Source organism: Nyctereutes procyonoides, unplaced genomic scaffold (genome assembly GCF_905146905.1).
Source record: "Nyctereutes procyonoides isolate TBG_1078 unplaced genomic scaffold, NYPRO_anot_genome, whole genome shotgun sequence".
Taxonomy (NCBI): Eukaryota; Metazoa; Chordata; class Mammalia; order Carnivora; family Canidae; genus Nyctereutes; species Nyctereutes procyonoides.
In genome coordinates this window covers 17,939,811-17,962,020 of record NW_026575032.1, presented here as the reverse complement: position 1 = coordinate 17,962,020, position 22,210 = coordinate 17,939,811, and the positions used below count along the sequence as shown (strand labels likewise).

At 39.3% G+C, this 22,210-nt stretch overlaps 1 protein-coding gene across 6 annotated transcripts; it reads right to left on the bottom strand.

Moving 5' to 3' along the window:
* Window positions 1–555: 555 nt before the first annotated feature.
* ZNF330 (zinc finger protein 330) lies at window positions 556–21,979 on the bottom strand. Of its 6 annotated transcripts, none has more exons than XM_055317132.1 (11): window positions 21,848–21,978; window positions 19,152–19,308; window positions 18,813–18,945; window positions 17,025–17,044; window positions 16,853–16,923; window positions 14,154–14,233; window positions 8,617–8,743; window positions 8,206–8,310; window positions 3,835–3,881; window positions 2,684–2,801; window positions 556–1,528 (listed from the first exon to the last, which is right to left on the bottom strand). In XM_055317132.1, the coding sequence occupies exons 3-11, from the start codon at window positions 18,930–18,932 to the stop codon at window positions 1,254–1,256; spliced, it is 963 nt and encodes a 320-aa protein (XP_055173107.1). In that variant the 5' UTR covers window positions 18,933–18,945; window positions 19,152–19,308; window positions 21,848–21,978; the 3' UTR covers window positions 556–1,253. The 6 variants fall into 6 exon arrangements, with proteins under 6 accessions (XP_055173107.1, XP_055173110.1, XP_055173111.1 ...); XM_055317135.1 differs by having other exon boundaries at window positions 21,839–21,965; XM_055317136.1 differs by having other exon boundaries at window positions 19,152–19,291; window positions 21,839–21,965.
* Between the last annotated feature and the right edge of the window lie 231 nt (window positions 21,980–22,210).

The following is a 22,210-nucleotide window of genomic DNA, read 5'->3' as shown; positions in this document are numbered from 1 at the left end:
AGTGCCCTCACTTCTGCGTAACAGAACTGTCTTGATTGGCAACTGTCTTTGAAGTTTATCCAAACAGACTATTAAGTCCTGAGCTTGGTCCCGTTTTCTCAGCCATCCTGCTGCAAGAGACGAGAACTAGTTCCTCTGCATAGAGAGGTCCACTGGCTCACACCTGGCTTCCACAGCCTGTCGTTGCCCTCAGCTGTTCCTCACGTTTCTATGAAGTCAGATCAGCCTAGCAATGCCATCCAGTCCTTTCATCCTCACAGCTGCAAGTTTCTCCATCCTTCTCAAATGCCAGCCAGTGCACACTCCTCTCTGGCGTCCTCCTAGCTCACCGCCAGTGCAAGGTGTACAAATGGAACGTATGCCAGCCTGCCTGTTCTCCACCTATCACGAATGATGGGGTCTGGCTGTGTAATTCTGCGTCTACCACATCACTGATCTCTGCCGCCTATGTTGCATAGCAGACAAAAGATAAAGCAGTTTATACAAAAATATTGGAAATGCTGTTCAAAATAAGTTTAAAAAGTTAAGAGCAAGAAATTAAATATCAAAAACATGTAAGTGAAATACTAGATTTATTCAAAGAGAAATGCATAATGCATCTGTGTTGTAATACTGTCTCTGTGTCCCTGAAAGCCAGCTATGTAGGCACCTTTGTCTATACACTTAGGCATTGATAACAGGTACTGTTCAGGGCACACATTATGAAGAAAGAAATGAATAATTGCTAAAACATACATATCATGACTACTGAAAATAAGATGAATAGGTAATGAAAATTTAGCACTTAACATCTGACTTTCATCCTGAGGACCTACAGGGAAAAATACAATGATCCATTTTACCCATTACCATCTTACAAAATCAGACCAAATGAATATAAGCAGTGTTTTTTTAATTAAAAAAAGCAATTTAATTTCAAACAAATATATTACCATCCTATTCTTTTATCCTGTATATGTATCTAATTGGCAAAACCTAGTGATCACTGAAATCAGTAAAACTCCAATCCACGATGCTTCAACTGCTTGGATCAATAAGCATCTTACATTTGGAACTCATTTTTTCTTATGCTATCAGCTTGATTATCAATCCCTATAAAAATGCTATGCCCTACTCCTTGCCTCTGGAAGCGTGACTGACTAGGGTTTTGCACAAGGCTAAGTGACAGTACTTCTGAACACCCACACCTGATTCATCAAGCACACCTTCTGTGGCTCCTCTCAGACCCGGTCACCCATGGGTAAGCAGCGCTCCTAGTTGTCTTGTTCCTCATAGTGAGCATAGCCACTGGCATAGGTCCTTCCTAAATTCAAATTAGTAAATAAATCTGATGACTCAGCGTCTGAATCCTTTCCGACTTCATCGTCTTCGTCTTCATCATCCTCTGCTTCATCTTCATCATCCTCTTCATCATGGTAGCTGCTATCACCATATTTATCAGAAGAAAGGTTCTTCCAATAGGCATCATACCCAGAGGCTCCATCTCCCTCTTCACCTCCAGTCTGCCTGCCAAATTTCAGGGAGCGTGCTACAAAAGACAAATATATACATGGCGCTTTGTCCCGATTCTTTATGTCTTCATTTTCCTCTACAATATACAAAATTATATGAACGTGACTGGCTGATTCTTACTCCCATTTCCTAATTTCTTCACTTGATACTTAGCTGGAAATAAAGGAGACCTTAGTAACAACAATCAGTTCTATCCTACTTGGGAGTCTACATGCATACCATACATAACAAATAATAAAGACAACAGTGTCATTTCACTAAATCTAGAAAAGGCTGGAAAACAAAATAAGAACAACAGCACTCTCCAAACAATCCAAATAAAGCATGTTAAAAACTAAAATGCCCTTCATTTGATGGATTAAATTTTTATTTTCAAATCACAGAACTGTTGATTTTATATCATTATACTTTTCTTAAGAGGCCTCCTATAGAATTCTGGTGTCCAACAAGGCAAAGCCCTTCATTTCCTCTGCCTAAGCAGCAACACAGCTTAGTGTAAAAAAATCAGCAAAATCATCAATCTCACCTCACTATACAACTATATCTTTGATTAAACAAAAGTACTGTTAGAGTCATTTAGAATTATGCTTCAATTCTGCTGTTTGGAAAAGAGTCAAATTCTCTTTAAAAAAACTGCAAGCTGCATTACTATAAACATGTTTGTAGTAGTCTTACTCCTTCATAGAAAAGTTATATAAAAACCGCAAAAACAATTTCCTGCAGTAGTGATGTATTACGTAAAGCATAGCTGCTCCAACACCACACACCTACAAAAAGCCTCAGAATGAATTCCAACTTGCAAGCACTGAAGATTACCAGCACTCGAATATTAAAGATTTATAGCTATTCAATTATTTAACAAGGAAAGCTTCAGTAGAAGCAAAAAATCACTTTTTTTGGTCTTAAATTTCAGTATTCACCATGTCATTAACTGAGTCAAATGCCAAATATCACAGTGAGTGATGGTGTATTTCTTAAGTTAAATTGAGAAACTTCACCCACAAATTTTCCAAGGCTATAAAATTCTATTTGATTAGGAGAACACATTCAACTAGGAAGAGGAGGCAAAAACAAAACTAGAAAGAGATAAAAAAAAAAAAAAAAAAGAGAGAAAATCTTATCTAAGCAAGGAAGCAAAATCACTCCATTGGTATTTTAAGAAAAGTCTTACTTGACATGCTGAGATCCTTAGTTTCCTGAGTTTCATGTCCACATTTGGGGCAGGGAGGCTGTTTTCCTTTTTCTTGCTTAAACACCTTGCTCCTTGTATGATCATCACAAAAACAAGCCTATATAAGAGAAGTAAAAATAGGCAACTAAGTAATTCAAAAAACATAAAGAATTATCATTCAATATTTCCAAGAAATTTAAAGGCACAGTTTTGTTAGGGTAGAGATTAAGAGTTTTGTTGGGACCAGTCACACTCCTGGTTTAAATTTAAGGGAAATGGTCTCTGCCAGAACTCCGGCCTAACATAAAACAAAACTACATAGAGTGTGACACTCTAAGCATATTTATTCATTCATAAATTCAGAGCATTCACAAAGCCCCGCATGACGTAATGGTGAACACCCTCCCCACCCTCACAGATATACAACCTAATTGGGGACACAGACAAGTGGAAAGGCAATTGTGAGACTGTGTTTCGGTGCATTGAAAGGGAAGTGCAGAGGAAGGGCACTCAACTGGATATGGGATTCGGAAATGCTTTCTGGAAAACATGAAGTGTTGGCTGAGATGTGAAGGAGAACAAGGATACGGTAGGGTAAGAAAAAGTGGAAGAGGGATCTAAGGCAGAGGAAATAGCCAACATAAGAAAGCCACTTGGTCAAATTGGAGCAGATTTGAGAGAGAAAGAAGAGATAGGAAAAGAAGAACCAGAGAAAGGTTGCGGACAGGAAGTGAATCGGCTGCACCTGTTTAGTGATCTTTGACAAACAGAAATGCTGGAGAGAATGTCTAAGGAAATAGAACATTATGGAAATCTTCAGTTTACTCAAACATACCTAGGCAAGTAAATTTTGTTATTAATTAAAGTATACCCTCAACATTTTGGTTAGAATATTCTCCATAAACATAGGTGTAAAAACACTGAGCTAAGATTCAACAAGATCCATGTGCATTAGCGTCAACTCTAAGACAAGCCAACTGGATGACCTTTGGAAAGTCACTCGGCTTTCTCAATCCAATTTCACAACCTCCAAAGTAGAAGTACACTGCATAATGTTTAAAGACTCCTGTAGATTAATTGTAGCCATAAATAATCTAAGGTGGAAGAGTATTGGGACTAAAAACAAAATCTAAAAATAACAGACTGGTTACCTTACAACGGAGACAGGAATGCTGACCAAGTCGATTGCATGAAACACCTATGGGCAAAAATACATAAGGTCCAGATTCAAATTTGGAATGAAAACACTATTTTCCACAGATTTACATTTGATGTACTTAGATCAATTATTAGCTTTTTTTTTTTTTTTTGGTCTCATAATGTAACCCTGAGGATACATGAGATGGAGCCCCAGCCACAAGAAAGGAAACAAAGTGCACAGCCCAGCATTCTTTCACTAGTATGGTGCTAATTTTTCTCCAATCTCCATTTCTCCAGATCTAGGAGATGGCAAACTTCATTAATCATATTTAGAAAACTGAAATGGGGACGCCTGCATGGCTCAGTGGTTGAACGTCAGCCTTCAGCTCGGGGAGTGATCCTGAAGTCCCAGGATCGAGTTCCACATCAGGTTCCCTGCTTCTCCCTCTGCCTGTGTCTCCACCTCTCTCTTTATCTCTCATGAATAAGTGAATAAAATCAAGAAAAGAAAGAGAAAGAAAGAAGAAAGAAAGAAAGAAAGAAAGAAAGAAAGAAAGAAAGAAAGAAAGAAAAGAAAGAAAGAAAGAAAGAAAGAAAGAAAAGAAAAGAAAAGAAAAGAAAAGAAAAGAAAAGAAAAGAAAAGAAAAGAAAAAGAAAGAAAACTGAAATGGTGAGACATCCTTTTTTTCCCATGACACTGGCTGAAGCTCTTCCCTTTATCACATAATACTTACATCTTAAAAAGAATAATTTTCTCCATTAACATATAATCTCTCCTGATGAGGCAGGCTACTGCCATTTTTTGCAAAAGTTCTGATAAGAGAATAGAATACTTCAGGTGGAAAAGAGTGACTATGAAGAGAAAATAGTGTTCAAATGGGAAGTAAAAAAAATGGAAAAAATCCCAAAATATTTTATCCCTATTTTAGTCAGTAAGCCATGTTAATTTTGGTCATTATGTATAACCACTGAGGAAAAACCTAAACTTACATGCAAATATGTTATAAAAGCCAGAATGTTTGGCATATATTGACTGTGTCAGAAATGGAAAAAAAGAAGTATCAGAGGTATAGAAAGAGAAAATAAGCTAAGTCTTACCCTATTAAGCCTGAATAAAAACTATTAACTTTCAATTCACTTAGAGGTCTTGGAAAAATAAAAAGGAAAACAAATAAAAGGAAGCCTGTCTTTGTAATACAAATCTTTGACCAGATGTTTCTAATTTGGGAATTCTCTTACTTAATTTTGCTTGGTTCATGGGGAGACTTTTTAACCTGAACAGGCAAGTATTTTTTTTAACTCAGAAATGATGTTCTTAATTATGTGTATTATTATTATTATTTCTGTCCACCTATCCTGCTTTCTTCCACAGTACTGCCAATAATTCAGTTGGGTATGTATTATTTGTCCTACGTGCTAATGATAAGTTCAAAAATACTGAATACTTATTACTGAATACTGAATAGGGGACCCTTGAACAACATGGGTTTGAACTGTGCGGGTCTGCTTAAGTGCAGATTTTTTTGAATAAATAAAGTGCAGTACTTTAAATGTATCTTCCCTTCCTTATGATTTCCTGAATAACACTTTACTTTCTCTAGCTTACTTTATTGTATGAATATATTCTATAAAACATACAAAATATGTGTTAACCATTTATGTTATCATTAAGGCTACTGGTCAACAGCAGGGTATAAGCAGTTAAGTTTTTGGGGAGTCAAAAGTTTTATGAAGATTTTCAACTGTGCAGAGTGTTGGTGCCTCAACCCTCATATTGTTCAAGGGTTAACTATATTAGGCATATAGAAGTATACCCAGTTACTCCAGTAACAACCATATTATTTCATTCAGTCTGTGGGGGAAAAAATTCTGCAATCTCAATCATTTCCATTTGAAGATATGCCCTGAAGTTTTTTGGATCCCTCCTCATTCAGTACAAAAAAAAAAAAAAAAAAAAAAGATATATTTAACCAAAATGTCATAAATCTCTTTCCAATACACAGCCAGAACACATACTGAGAGTACAAAGCTCCCAACCCAATCTCCCAGTGTAAACCGGGCATTTCTGATGTACAATCTTTCCTCCCCCCCACTTGAGTCTTCAACATGCCACAAAGACATGATCCCAAGAAATTAGCTGTTGCCTATTTTACCCTCATCTTTACTTCTGAGAACTCAAAGTAGGATGGAATATGGCCCTGTCAGTCTTCTTTACCTAATTACCTCAAGCCAACACATAAGCACTCCAGTTCACTGCCTAGTTATTTCTCTCCCCAGGAGTAACAATGTTAGACTTCTACAAAGAATGCATTTCTCCCAGATTCTAAAAATAGTTTGACATTCCTAGTTTTAAACTGAGGAATCATTGCCTTTTAAAATCTATTTGTAAAAAAAAATAAAAAATAAAAAAATAAAATCTATTTGTAGGTCTTCAGAGTATGTTAAAAGAAAGCAGGCTGGGATGCACCAAAGCCTGCTGATAACAAGCCATTTTAAATTAGAAGTCCCCAAGCCATTTTAACTATTAAAAAAAAAAAGAGGCAAAAAAAAAAGGGGGGGGGGAGCAAAGTCAACACATTTGTTTTTTCTTAAAACATCCTTACCACTGATAATGCAGGTAAATAAGGATTTTAAAGATTTTCTCTATCTCCCAATTCGCAAGTATAAGGTCAAACCTATAAATGGTGAGCTATGACCAACTAAGGGGGTGGAAACAAGTTATGTGGGGCTTATGTATGTGTTCAGGAAAATATTTCAGAAAAAACAAGCATTTAATGGCAACTGGCAAAGAAAGAATGGCAAGAAAAAATAGAGCAATGAAAAAATAAAGATAAATCACAGTAAATCAAAAACACCTGGGAATCTGCAACGAACAAGACTTTAATATCAGGTATCAAAGACATATGATAGATTTACCTTAAAATCCTGTCAACTATTCCATTTCTGTATTTTTCTTTTGTCTTTTACTGAATCACTAAAACTTCCTGATGAAATTATAGTCTTATCACTCACAGTGGCCTGTCTTTGGGGTTCAAATGCTACAAAATATTCAAAGCTCTCAAGCCCCAAATAAAGTAATTCAACTGTTATATATTTTGCAGAAGGCTAAGAATCCCTCAAAAATGCTATATACTTTGAGATGTTCTTTAACCCCTGAGAGTTTCTATAGGAATATTATAAGAATATATATATATATATATGCAATCATATATATATATTAAAATTGACAACTTATCAACTTTAAATTTATAGGAGAATATAGAGATTAGCATTTCATACCTAAACAAGAACCAAATTCAAGGAAGTGAGTATTTGGGGAATTTCAGCCTTCCCTATAATCACATTTACTATTTAATAAGGACTTTAACACTTTATATGGATTGTCTTTTTAGTTAACTCTTTGAAAAAGAAATTACACCTTCCTTTAACATATAAGGAAATTCAGCTCTAGAAAGATTTGGTGATTTGTCCAAAATCACATAACCATAAGTAGAATTTAAGCCATGCTTGACTCTAAATCTTGGCTTTTAAAAATCAAAAATAGAAACAAAATGTAATCTAACTGTAAAGATAATACAATTGATAATACCGAGCCAAGAACACTGGTTCTCAAAACTGGAAGATACGTGACAAATATGTGTGTACGTAAAATACATATGCCTGCACCTACCATAGACTTCAAAGAATTGCGAGGGATGAGGCCTGGGGACATATATTTTTAAAAAAACCTACACAGGTGTCTCTGATGCATATTCCTATCTAACAATCACTGAAACCAACTAGCAGGAACAAACTAGGGGTAGTATCACTTACTTGGAGACATTTAGAAATGTGTGTGGCTTTCGGACACCCGGGTGGCTCAGTGGTTGAGCATTTGCCTTTGGCTCAGGGTGTGACCCTGGGGGTCCTGGGATCGAGTCCTACATCGGGCTCCCCGCAGGGACCCTGCTTCTCCCTCTGCCTATGTCTCTGCGTCTCTCATGAATGAATAAATAAAATCTTATTAAAAAAAAGAAATGTGTGTGGTTTTTGTCCAGAGAGGTGGGGGGGGATTCCGTGAGAGTTGTTAACATAACTTGGAGGTGATAACGACATTTAGTACTCAGGACCAGGAAGGCGACAAGCCCTACAATGTCTCATCAAACCCACACAACAAAGAACTGACCCAACCAAAGAGCCATTGGCAATCGCTGTTGAAAAAAACAAACAAAAAAGAAAAAACAGACTGTGGTTCTGAATTTTTTCTAGAAACAGAAAAGAGATATGAAGTTGAATTACATACAGTCCACAAGAAGCTGAAAAACTAGACTCTTTTTTGAGTCTAACACTTAAAACTATTAAGAATTCTGGATATTAAGGACATCTAATTTATAAAGACTTACATTTAAATGTTTCCGCCTCTAAAACCTGGCAACTGGCCTGATGTTCAAATTGATCATCTTCGCAGAGAAAGTTATGACAAAAAGAACAACTGAATATTCTGCCTCCTATTGGATTAAAAAACAAAACCCACAAATGTAAACATGATAAATTTCAATTTAAAAAAGTCATTGAATCTTGAAGTTTTAATTAAAATTGAAGTTATATCCATAAAATTGCAAAAAAAAAAAAATAGCAATGTATTCCAGATTTACACCAGAATGACACAGTAGTTTTTGTTCTGATAAAGGCTGCAATGAAAACTGCCACAATGAACCATAAAAAAGTGGCCCCTCCTATAAAGAGTGCATCCGGAATGTTTCCAAGTCAGCCTTTACTTACAGTAAAGCTCGCTGCTCGTATGCAACACTCACCATGGTCCCAGACACCTCGTTCACATTCCACACACTCCGCGTCAGTGAGAGGGCAGGCACAGGCATGTGTGCTGAGACATTTCCTTCCATGGCAGACCCAAGCTTCACAGAAGTCACATATTGCACCCTGCAACCAAGAACACAAAAAATTAGTCTCTGTCACTTGCCTGGCTGCAACCACTGCTTAGCCAATGGCAACCATCAAGCTGTATACATTTAGCTATTTATCAACCCTCTGTGATAGTGGGTAGCTTCATTTAAAAAAAAAAAAAATTGTTTACTCTAAGCCAAAATTAAAAAGGTCCTCTGAAAATCAAACTACTTCACCAACGGCTGTTTACAATATGTAAAACTTGGCTATAAATCAAAAGAAAAAAGAAGCAAGGGGGTAACTACACACTTAACCCTAACATTAATCATTAAAGGAAGTCATGGAGCTAAAAGTGTTGCCTTCAAACTGAATTCTAATTTGTTTTTGTTTTTTAAAGATTTTATCTATTTATTCATGAGAGACACAGAGAGAGAGGCAGAGACACAGGCAGAGTGAGAAGCAGGCTCCACACCGGGAGCCCGACGTGGGATTCGATCCCAGGACTCCAGGATTGCGCCCCGGGCCAAAGGCAGGCACCAAACCGCTGATCCACCCAGGGACCCCCAAGACTATACCTTTCAATAACACAGTGACATCTACAGAATTTTAAATGCTAGAAAGAATCTTAAGAAAATGGGACTAGATGGTTTTTCTCTACAGATGAAGAACAGAGGCCCAAGCCTAAGTCCAAATCCCAGAGCTACATTACAGTGTGACTAGGATTTAAACCAGTGTTCTGAATCTCAATTCAGTGTTCTAGTATTTTAGACTCTAACAGAAGTAGTGAAGAACAAATAGGAACGATGTTTTTTGAGCTGTAAAAAAATCATCACTGTGGATAGCAAATCCTCAAATACATCTCTTGGAACAAATATTCAGGGTTCTAGCCACAAAAGATGATACAGTAAACTGAGTAATCCAGAGAGTTTAAAAGAGATGATTTACAAAGGACAGGGAAGGGCTTAGGAAAAAAAAAGAAAGGATGATGGTGTTACTGCCCCTGAGCCTGAACAAGGGGAGGGGAGGGAGTTACCAGACATTAAGAGAACAGAATGGAGAGGGTTATTACCTGGCCATATAGAGAGAAATGGTGGCTAATCTATGGCCAAACTAGGATAAACTGGTAGGGAGTGAGCTGGGACAACAAATACCCAGATTGTATTGTCCTCCCATCTACAGGTCTCCTGCCAGGGTCTTCCATTGACTAAACCCAAAAGGAAGCCAGAGGGTAAGAAAGCCTTTGATGCAGTCCACACACACAGGTCAGGCTCCCAAGGCAAAGCAGGGTGGAGGAGAGGGGAGAGAGGGGAATTTCAACAAATAGAAGACTCCCAGGAAATCACTTTTTAGAATTTACAGCTAATGATACATAAACCTACCGAAATGTTTAATATAAGAGATCATTCACATTCAATCAGCTTAGTGAATTTTTTAAAAAGCATTTGATAAAACTGGACTTAAGCAAGCTACCAAAGATTACAGTGATTTATGAATAAAGATTGACAATCCTATTTAAAATGAAGAGGAATTCACAAGATACTAATGAATTAAATCTAGTGCTAGCTTCTGTAAGATATGCACATGTGAAATTATCAATATAAAGGTGTGCTTCATAATGGAAAATTATGTTCTTGGGAAGTTGCTATAAAGTATCTGCTTGATATAAAAGTACTGTTACTTTCCTCATGGAATGAAATGTGGACCTGAGCATAAAATCACATAACAGAGGGTGCCTGGGTGGCACAGTCAGTAAAGCATCGGACCCTTGGCTTCAGATCAGGTTGTGATTTTAGAGTTGTGAGATCAGCCCCATGGTGGGCTCTGCACTCAGTGTGAGGTCTCATTGGGTTTCTCTCTCCCTCTTCCTCCTCTCCTCTTTCAAATAAACAAAAAAAAAAAATCACACATCAGAATACAGTAAAATTGGTTAAAAAGATAACATTTTTTAGTGAAAAAGAGAACGAAATGCATCACACAACTATTCTTATTATAGCATACCTCATTTTATTGCGCTTCATTTTACTACACCTGACAGTGTATTCTTTACAAACTGAAGGTATGTGGCTACCCTAGCATCAGTGGTGCCACTTTTTCCAATACCATTTGCTCACTTCCTGTCTCTGCATCACATTTTGGTAATTCTCACAATATTTCAAACTGTTTTATTATTTGCTATGATGATCTATGATCAGTGATCTTTGGTATTACTATTGTAATTGTTCCAGAGTGCCACAAACCGTACCCATGTAAGACACCAAACTCAATCAAGTAAATGTTATATGTATTCGGACTCTTTTACTGACCAGCTGTTGACCCACCTCTCTCCCTCACCTCGGGCCTCACTATTCCCTGAGACATGACAATATTTTTTTTTTAAGATTTCATTTATTTATTCATGAGAGACACACAGGGAGAGGCAGAGACACAGGCAGAGGGAGAAGCAGGCAGGGGGTCTGATGTGGGACTCGATCCTAGAGTCTCAGGATCACACCCTGGGCCAAAGGCAAATGCTCAACCACTGAGCCACCCAGGCGTCCCGAGACATGACAATATTAACATTAGGCCAATTAATAACCCTACAATGGGTTCTAAGGGTTCAAATGAAAAAGTTGTCCATTTCTCACTTTTAAATCTAAAGCTAGAAATGATTAAATTTCATGAGGAAGGCATGTTGAAAGCTAAGATAAGCCAAAAGTAAGCCTCTTGTGCCAAATATTCAGCTGCGCTGTAAACAGGAAAACAAAAAAAAAAGCTCTTGAAGGAAACTAACAGAGCTACTCCAATGAACACACGAATGATAAAAAAGCAAAACAGCCTTACTGCTGATATGGAGAAAGTCTGAGTGGTCTAGACAGAAGATCGCATCAGCCACAACATTCTCTTAAAACAAAGCCTAATCCAGAGCCCTAGCTCTCTTCAGTTCTACTACAGCTGAGAGAGGTGAGGAAGCTCCAGATGAAAAGTTTGTAGGTAAGAGGTTGGTTCACGAGGCTTAAGGAAAGAAGTCGTCTTCATAACATCAAAATGCAAGGTGAACAAGTGCTGATACAGAAGCTACAGCCAAGTCACCTAGAAGACCCAGCTAAGATAATTAATGACGGTAGCTACACTAAGCAGCAGATTTTCAATGTTGACAAAGTAGCCTTATATTTAAAGATGATATCTAGGATTTTCATAGGTAGAGAAGTTAGTGTCTGGCTTCCAAGCTTCAAAAGACAGGCTGACTCTCCTGGTAGGGGCTAACAGCGCTGGTCACATTAGGCTGAAGCTAATGCTAATTTACCATTCTGAAAATCCTAGAGCCCTTAGGAATTATGCTCAATCTACTCTGCCTGTGCTCAATAAATGGCACAAGAGAGCCTGGATGACAGCACATCGATTTACGACACAGTTGACTGAATACTGTTGAGACCTACTGCTCAGAAAAAGGATTCCTTTCAAAATAGGACTGTTCACTGACAACCAGCTGGCACTCAACAGCTCTGATGGGACAGGTACAATGAAACTAATGTTGCTTTCATGCAGGCTAACACAACATTCTGCACTGAAAGTCATTTTGACTTTCAAGTCTTTTTATTTAGTGATATGTTTCATAAAGTTATAGCTGCCACAGACACTGATCCATCTAATGGATCTGGACAAAGTAAATTGAAAACCTAGAAAGGATTCACAATCCTAGATGCCTTTTAAGATCATCAGTGATTCATGATTAATGTTGATCAAAATATCAACATTAACAGAATAGGAAGAAGTTGATTCCAACCGCCATGGATGACTTTGAGGGGTTTGAGTCTCCAGTGAGAAAGTAACTGCAGATGTGGTAAAAATACAAGAGAATAAAAAGTGGGGCCTGAACATGGGACTGAACTGCTGCCATCTCATGGTAAAACTTGAACAGATGAGGAGTTGCTTCTTATGAATGAACAAAGAAAGTGGTTTCTTGAGATGGAATCTCCTCCTGGTGAAGACACTGTGAAGACTCCTGAAATGACACCCTAGGATTGAGAATATTACATAAATTTGGTTTATAAGGTACTAGCAGGGTTTGTGAGGACTGACTCAGTTTTGAAAGAACTTCTTCTGTGGGTAAAATGCTATCAAATAGCATCACATGCTATGGAGAAATAGTCATTTTAAGACATTGCAACAGCCACCCAAACCCTTAGCAACCACCACCCTGATCAGCAGCCAACAACACTGAGGGAAGACCCTCCACCAGCAAAAGATTATGACTCACAGAAATACCAAATGATGATTAGCATTTTATAGCATATTTTTTAATTAAGGTATTTAAAATGTTTCTTTACATTAATGCTATTATACATTTAATAAATTAGAGTATAGTAAACACTGTAAACATTACCTTTATATGCACTGGGAAATCAAAAAATTAATTTTGACTTGTGCTATTGCAGTATTTGCTTTACTGCAACTGTCTGGAACCAACCCACAATATCTATGAGGTATGCCTCAGGTATTTAAAACAATGAATTTCCTTAGAAAATCCTACATGTAAAGAGAAAATTATGTATAAGTCTATGTTAAATATGTATTCTTTATTGAAATGTAAAGCTATAAAAAAGCTACTAATACTAGGTTCTTTTGAAACCAGGCTTCTTTTACATCAAAAGCTTGAACTTGGGGATCCCTGGGTGGCTCAGAGGTTTAGCGCCTGCCTTTGGCCCAGGGCGCGATCCTGGAGTCCCGGGATCGAGTCCCACATCGGGCTCCCGGCATGGAGCCTGCTTCTCCCTCCTCCTGTGTCTCTGCCTCTCTCTCTCTCTCTATGTCTATCATAAATAAGTAAATAAATCTTAAAAAAAAAAAAAAAAAAGCTGGAACTTTGTTTAAGCAGAGCTTCAGTACAGTAAATGACACTCTATGAAGTCTGATTAAGATAGTTTGGAAAGGTACCATTGACAAATGAATTTTTAAGTCAACTTTAAATAAGTTTCCATTTCTTGTAAGTTTTTCAATAAGACAAACAGGAAGCAATAAAAAGTAAGTGGATAATATAGGAAAATCATACAAAGAATATTCCATAGATAACAAAGGAAATTCCAAACTGATTGAATCAAGGACAAAATAGTGCTATTTAATAGTGAAAGGGAATAGAGGGGAAGGGAGAAGAAATGGGTAGGAAATATCAGAAAGGGAGACAGAACATGGAAGACCCCTAACTCTGGGAAACGAACTAGGGGTGGTGGAAGGAGAGGAGGGCGGGGGGGGGGGTGGATGGGTGACAGGCACTGGGGGGGGCACTTGACGGGATGAGCACTGGGTGTTATTCTGTATGTTGGCAAATTGAACACCAATAAAAAATAAATTTATTATTACAAAAAAAAAAAACCAAAATAGTGCTATTTAGAAAAAAATAACCATTGATTAGAAAGACTTTTCTTATCCTTGGAAACCTGTTCCTCGAAGAGCTAGAAAAGAAACTTACCACCATTGCAAGGCCAGTACTGTACACACCAGCATGCTTTATGACACAGTCTGAAGACTTCATCATGCACTTTGTTTTCCCTAGTAAGAAACAAATCTGCTTATCAGTCTTGCAAAGTAATACATGTAAGTATTCACTAATTCTGCTTTTTACCTAGCCTAAATTTCTGAGAAATAACTTGAAAATGGACAGAAATCAGTTTACTACTCATGTTACTTAAAAAAAGAGAGAGAGAGAGAGACGGATGTAACTGAAATCTAACCTGATTCAGATCTTTTAAGATTAGAAATTTATTAGTAAATCTATAAAAATGTATTGCACAATAAAATTATATGCTAATTATTGTTTGCACTACAATCAGAAATTGCAAATTACAGTTTATAATCTAACAGTCATTAAAGCAATTTAAAATCTTGTGAATTTTCAGATGAATTAATACAGATTTTAAAAAACACATGCTTTAAAATGGATTTTACAGTTTATAATTCAGAATGAAAACAGTCTAGTTTGAAGTTATTGTGTATTTCTTTCAATAGAACATCTCAAACCAAACCAATGATTATGCAACATTTTTAAAGTTTATCCATATGTAAAAATTTACAAACATAGCTCCCACGAAAACATTCTTCCAAAAGGATTTTTAAATAGCGCCCAAGTGAGAAGGAAAAAACAGGAATACAGTGATAGAGCTAAAAACCAAAATACAGCCACAAACGCTCGGATCTAACAGCAAATTAAAAAACATGAAAGAAACAAGATATTCACTCATATACTATGTCAAAATTAATGGTGACATAATAATCACCCATCTCAGACTCTGCACAGTAGTATATGAAACACACAGAAGATGCACAATTTTCCATTATCTGGATTATCTGAGGAACAAAGCTAATACAAAAGGAAATGGGAAGAGAGACTGGAAATGAGAGACAGCAGCTACCCAACTGTTCCATGTCTAAGAACAGGAATCAGTAGGTGGGAAATAAATCCATGTTCCTAGCACTACAGAACTCAAGCCCAGACAACACTGAAAACATGGGACGGTCCTAGAAAGAACTTAATGTTCTCCATAATCTTTTCTCTCTCTCTCTCTCTCTCTTTTTGGTAAGCTTTCACTTATTTATTTGAGAGAGAGCACACACAAGTTGGAAGAGGAGCAGAAAGAGAGGCATAAGCCAGACCTGCCTCCAAGTGGGGAGCCTGAAGCAGGCCTCAATCCCAGGATCCTGTGATCATGACCTGAGCTAAAGTCAGGCATTTAACCCACTGAGCCAACCAAGTGCCCCTCTATTTTCTCATTCTATATTCACCTGTCTTTTCTCAAATAAGGATGTAAAATCTGGCAGACAAGTAATCTCTCTAGGCCAGTATTTTTTTTTAAGTAGGCTCCATACTGGGCCTGCTTAATGTGGGGCTTAAACTCATGACCCTGAGATCAAGACCTGAGCTGATAAACCTCAAAAGATGGCCTCTTTGAAAACTAGAGCTACACTAGAAATATTCAGGGATGTAACCCTAAACATTCCTAACTTTCTGCAATGTTATTCTACAGAAGCACATTTATATGAGCATATCCCTAACTGTGTTCTACCTGAAACTATCATCCCATAACCAAAGGGAACATTTGTTCAAATAAAAGTTTGAGGAGTAAATCTGGAGTGAACAAAATTAACCAGGTTTCTTTACTGGAGGTCTTCAGAACCTTTAACACACAACTATGTAACAGAAATCTCCCACATAGAAACAGGGATGTGGGAGGGATGAAACAAGCAGCATTTCTCAAATGTATGCATTATTTTAAGAAATACCTATTAAGGGGCACCTGGGTGGCTTTGTCATTTAAGATCTGACTCTTGATTTCGGCTCAGGTCCTAATCTCATGGTTGTAAGAGCAAGCCCCACATCAAGCTCTACACTGGGCAAGAAGCATGCTTGAAATCCTCTCTTTCCCTTTGCCCCTCCCTCTGTCTCTTTCTCCCTCTCTCGAAAGAAAGAAGAAAGAAAGAAAGAAAGAAAGAAAGAAAGAAAGAAAGAAAGAAAAGGAAAGAGGAAAGGCATGGCAAGGCCTATTAATAGCTCAGGTATTCTGTGGAAGGCTATTTAGAAAACAGCTATCTTGTTGCTCTATGAACTACCATTTAGTTTTACTTTGAATAATCATTTTCCCTGAATAAAAGTTTTCACTTATACCTGGGAACTGAGTATGTGGCTTAGGAACTCTATTATAATCACTTGGGAAAATATATGAGGAAACTCAAGAATCACATGCTAAATGCAAAACAGGAAGAAAATGGCACCAGGCAAATGTGGAATACAATTATTCTCGTTGGCTTAAGATACTATGGGCAATATCAGGAGGAATCAAAACTCAGAAAAGTATACAAACACATATCAACAAGACTAAGTAAGTGCAACTAAAATTTCAGATCACCAAATGTTATTAGTCTAAAATGTGATCTTATAATGTTTACAACACAGTGGTAACCTATATCTAAGCTGTATCTTAATTATTTTTCAGTATTACATCAAAGAGACAAAATCAAAACTTGATAGCATTAGATAGGTCAAATAACAGTTCATTTTATTAAGGGTAAAATCTAACAGTACTATAAAAAAATAATAAACCCACAGGTTCAAACTGCCAAACAAACGTTTGATAAAATAAAAGGGTTACATATGCTTAGTTATCATATACTCACCACACTGTGCACAAATTGGTAACTTCTGTACAGAGTTGCAAAAGTAGCAAAACGCTCTATTCTTCTGCCGCCTTGTCATGTAAGATAAAATTTTAAAATGCAGTCAGTATCAGATAAAAGGCAAAAGGATCTATATTACTACATATATAGAGAAAAAGAAATAAAAATTTACCTCTGACACTTGTCACATTCCTATAAAATATAAAAACATAATGTTAATTTTCTGATTGAAAACTGCAAATTTATTTGCTTTACAAAGAATACCCAGTTTTTCATGTTAAAATTTAAGTGACACTTCCCCAAAGCCTCCACATACACAAGCGTCCATACATACTTTAATAACAAAGGTATGCTCCTGGACATACCACACCAAAGAAAGAAGTGGCATTTCTACAAGAGGCTACATAAATAGAGCAGCAGTTTGGTTTCTGGTTGTGTTCTATTCCTGTTGCTTTTTTTTTTTTTTTTTTTTCAAACAAATACTACAGAATGGACATAAGAAATAGTAGAGAACTAAATATGATGAAGCTCACAGAAAATCTAGAATCTCAAACGTGGTACTAAAAATTCTCAACGATCTGATCCCTAATCACTTTCAAACCGTGTTGGCCTATTCTCTTTAGATTCAAGTCACTATTTGTCAGCCATTCATGAAATAGGTCTTGTACTCGCTTTTTCCATGCCTTACTATTGTAATACTTTTTCTTGAGAAGTCTATCCTTACAATCTTGACCTGTTCAAAGTTCTGGTGATGAACCCACCTGCTCTATGAACTGTACCCCATCTACGCACTCAAGCTAATCCCCACTTTGTCCAAATGTACCTTAGTACACTTAATTGTACACTTACACTGTACAACACTTATCAAACTTTAGCCTTCATTGTGTGTATTTACATACGTGAGACCATTCTTTTGTTGGACCCATACTCCTCCAGAAATGACCCTGAAGAGAGTCTCTACCATCTGTCCTACTTGTGTTATGTAATCCTGCCCCCGCCTCCCAGTGCTAGCTGTAGATGTTAGTCCTGATATGGGCACCTGACCAAGTCTGATCTATCAGAGTTCTTTCCCTCTCTGACAACATTATGTGATATCAGACGCACAAGCTACCAGTACCTAACAAATCCAAACAAATGGAGTTAAGTCTCAGCTACATGTTAGCTGATAAACTCTATTTCTACCTCAATTTACTTAAGTTGGATTTGTCACTCATAAACAAACAAATCTTAAGTAATACACAAGACAACTAATCTATAAACTTGTCAAGACAAGGACTGTATCATTCATCTTTGTATACCCCACAAGGCCTAAAATAGTACCTCGCACAAGGTAGATACAAAAGAAACACTTGGGAAATTAAGTCGTATTAAGCATTTCGTATGATGTTTAGAAGAAACAAAAGAAGAAAGAGAAGGAACAGCAAAAGAAAAAGTAGAGAGGATGAGAAACAGGGTCAAAAAAGCAAAGGGGGATAATCACATGGTAATCTTGCTTTTTTCACATTTTGACCAAACACGCCCAGAAATTATCAGGACTGACGTACTGAGCACAGGAAAAGAAGGTAATAGAACAGGCAGCCGAGAGAGAGGTCAAGAAAAGTAAAAAGTTTAGAAAAGAGAAATCAAAGGAGTTAAGAACTGCTGGGAGAAATAATGCAAAGGCTCCAATAGGAACAATTAAGTTAATGCAGATCGAGTCAGAGAAGAAAACACAGTTCCTAGTATGTATTCTTGTGTCCTATTTATCACCAACAGCAACCAAGTAACCTGCTAAGTTTATAAATAACATAAAATCGAAATCATTGCTACTCCTCATTAATGAAAACAATACCTCTAACGCAGATTTGAAATTCAGTAAAATATATGCAGCAGCAGTGTATTCACTAAAATGTCATTCAAGCGTCTTTCACAGAAGTATTATGTTTTTGAACCATCAACAGGCATCCCAAAAAGCTGTTACCATTGATGCATTGCATGGGTGTTTAGCCAAATCGATGGTGCTTCTCGATGCTCTGAGCTGTTTTTCACGTTCCCGACGGCTCTCTGCCTTCTTCCTCGCACCAGTCTTTTTTTTAGGCATTTTACCTCACTTTCTACACAAGAAAACAAAGAAGATACAATTGCCTGGTTGCATTTGTTATTTTAAATAAACTAAGAAATAGTACAATGAAGTGTTTTTACTCTCATTAAATTTTAGACTCAATCCTGTCACTTTGGTAAGCACATTTTAAGCTTTTATGAAATATTAAATATACATTAGTCATAATAAAATAGATGACTTTTAAAATAAGGCACTTACGGGCAGCCCTGGTGGCGCAGCGGTTTAGCGCCGCCTGCAGCCCGGGGCGTGATCCTGAAGACCCTGGATCAAGTCCCACGTCAGGCTCTCTGTATGATGCCTGCTTCTCCCTCTGCCTGTGTCTCTGCCTCTCTCTGTCGCTATAAATAAATAAAATCTTAAAAAATAAAAATAAAAAAATAAGGCACTTATTTGCACTAGCAAATAATTCTGAAAAATGTAGACATCAAAACAATTTATCCCAGAAACCAAATGTTGTCTTTTCCCACCAAAAATAAAAGGAAAAGTTTCTCTGATGCTAAGTATTTTTTTTTTTAAGATTTTATTTATTCATGGGAGACACGAGAGAGAGGCAAAGACACAGGCAGAGGGAGAAGCAGGCTCCACGCAGGGAGCCCGACGTGGGACTCGATCCGGGTCTGCAAGGTCACACCCTGGGCTGAAGGCAGACACTCAACCACTGAGCCACCCAGGGATCCCCAATGCTAAGTATTCTTTAACAATTACTCTGTAGATGGGGTGCCTGAGTGGCTCAATTGGTGAACGTCTGACTCCATTTCAGCTAAAGTCCTGATCCTGGTGTACTGGAACCAACACCCCACCCCAACCAGGCCCCAGGCTCAGCAGGGAGTCAGCTTGAGGATTCTGTCTTCCTCTGCCCCACCCCCTGCTCGGGATCTGCTGTCTTTCTCTCTCTCTCTCTCTCTCTCTCTCTCAAACAAATAAATCCTCATAAAAAATAAAGGTAAAAAAATAGAAATTACTCTGTACCAAATTTCTAAAAATTAGGCCTATATCACTGACAAGAGTTAAAAAGTATATTATTTACTCAATTCACATCATTTTTTTCAGCTATACATTCAACTAGATAGTAAGATTTGAAATATAACAAGTCTTACTTCTCCTGTGTAACACCTAACCAAAATATCTAACAAGCGAAGTCAAATGACATTAGCTACAAAGCCAAACCTCTCTGAAAAGATATTAAAGGTATTACAGTTGCTTGGACTCTGAAAGATGCTCTTCTCTCTACATGTAAGTGAACATCTAATTTTAAGAGCGCAGACCTATGTTGAAGAGCATGTGTTACAGGAGTACGTTTGCTAAGTCCTGTACAAATAAGGACTTCAGGACTCGCTTTCACCTTTCATCACTTGGTTGAAAGAACTACCACATTTAGAAAAACAAGATTTTTACTCCATATAACATGTTTTTAGTTGGCTTTTCATCCAATCTGCAGACTACAAGTTCCCTGAGGACTTCGGCCCAGCCACTCGTGGGCATGTTTACCTCCCTGCCCTGCCTGGCATCTATCCAGCAGCCAAGAAACGAGGAGACACACCAATAAAGGGGCCCGTGTACTTGCTTCAAAGGAAGAATCCCAAATTCCTTAACATTCTTCAAAACACATTATTTCTTTAGGTCTTTTCTAAGAGTGAGTCTCAAAAACCAACTGTGGAAATTCCTTAAAAAATACAGGTTTGGGATCCCTGGGTGGCTCGGTGGTTTAGCGCCGCCTTCAGCCCAGGGCATGACCCTGAAGACCCGGGATTGAGCCTGCTTCTCCCTCTGCCTGTGTCTCTGCCTCTCTGTGTCTCTCATGAATAAATAAGATCTTAAAAAAAAAAAAAAAAATACAGGTTTACACGTCCAGGCCCTAGTCAAGACCTACAGATTCTGAACGTCCAAGGGATAAGATTAAGAGTCGCTGGGGACTCTGACACAACCTCCCAGAAGACATGACCATTCCCTTCCAATAAACCAAAACATGACCACAAAACAAAACAGATGTTCCTGATACATGGAAACAGCAGCTCCCAAGAAACCACCCTTTGAAGAAATTCTCATTTCTCATTTTAAGAGCCCTGTTATAATAGGGGTGAAATCGTGCGATTTTTCCTACTTTGGGTTTTGACTCTTAGGGCTAAAATGTCCAAGCAAAAGCCAAGTAAGTGGTGGGACGCGGAGACTCAAAAACACACACAGATGGGACCAGGTGTCCCTCCAGGTGTCCCCCCAGGTGTCCCTCCAGGTGTCCCCCCAGGTGTCCCTCCAGGTGTCCCCCCAGGTGGCCCTCCAGGGGTCCCCCAGGTGTCCCCCAAGGTGGTCCGCCAGGTGGCCCGCCAGGTGTCCCCCAAGGTGGTCCCGCCAGGTGTCCCCCCAGGTGGCCCGCCAGGTAACGTCCGGGCACAAGAGGCGGCCCCCTCGGTCTTTACATTAAAACCACCCAAATCTACAGGGAGGAAAAGGCTGTGCAGAGGCCCCGCCGGGGGAACTCCGAAAACAATCGGGGGGGGGGGGTCATCCCGGTGCATTTTTGCGTCCCCGGGGCGGGGGGGGGGGGGTGATGGAGGGAATGGCCTCAAGCTGAGCCTCGATTGCTTTTCCCCTCCAATTTGTTTCAGAAACTTGACAGCGTGAGCCCTTTCCCCGCCTTCTGCGGGCCAGTTACGGCTCCGTTAAGCCCGTCTCCAGCCACGCTTCGACTTCTCCAGGACGCGGCCCTTGTCACCAGATGAGGAACAGGGACATCAGCGCGGCTCCGCAGGGCAGCCTGCGGCCGGCGGACCCGGGGGCGGGGGGGTCGCGGGGGGTCGCGGGGGGTCGCGGGGGGTCACGCGGCTCGCGGCACGGACGACCATCCCCCGCCCGCGGGACACCCTCCCTCCCCCGCGCCCCGGGCCGACCTCGCTCACCCTTGCGGGGAGGCCGGGCTCACTCCTGGGGCCGAGGGGCAGGGGACGGCGCGAGGCCGGCGCGACCGCGGCACAGCCCACCCGCGGGGCCGCCACGCCCGGGGAGAACCTCCTACGACCGGAGGCCGGGCGCAGCCAACTTCCGCCACTAGGCGCCGGGCCGGATATCCGCCTGCGTCGGCAGCGCCCGTACGGACACGCGCAGACAGGAGGCGGCCCGCCCACTTCCGTTGGCCCCGCCCACTCCCGGAAGTGCGCCTCGGCGGAGCGGGGCCCGGACGCCCGAAGGAGGAGGAGGAGGAGGCGGAGACCCGGGAGCGCGGGAGGCCGGAGGGCGCGGCGGCCGCCTGTGGCTCCTCAGGC

Bases quoted from the DNA above. Each gene is read 5' to 3' on its own strand.
- ZNF330 (XM_055317134.1), bottom strand. From the start codon at position 18,932: ATGCCTAAAAAAAAGACTGGTGCGAGGAAGAAGGCAGAGAGCCGTCGG. The intron at 17,045-18,812 runs GTAACAGCTTTT...TATATTTTATAG, and splicing joins ACCCATGCAATGCATCAATG to GAATGTGACAAGTGTCAGAG. The intron at 14,234-16,852 runs GTGAGTATATGA...GTTTCTTACTAG, and splicing joins ACCAATTTGTGCACAGTGTG to GGAAAACAAAGTGCATGATG.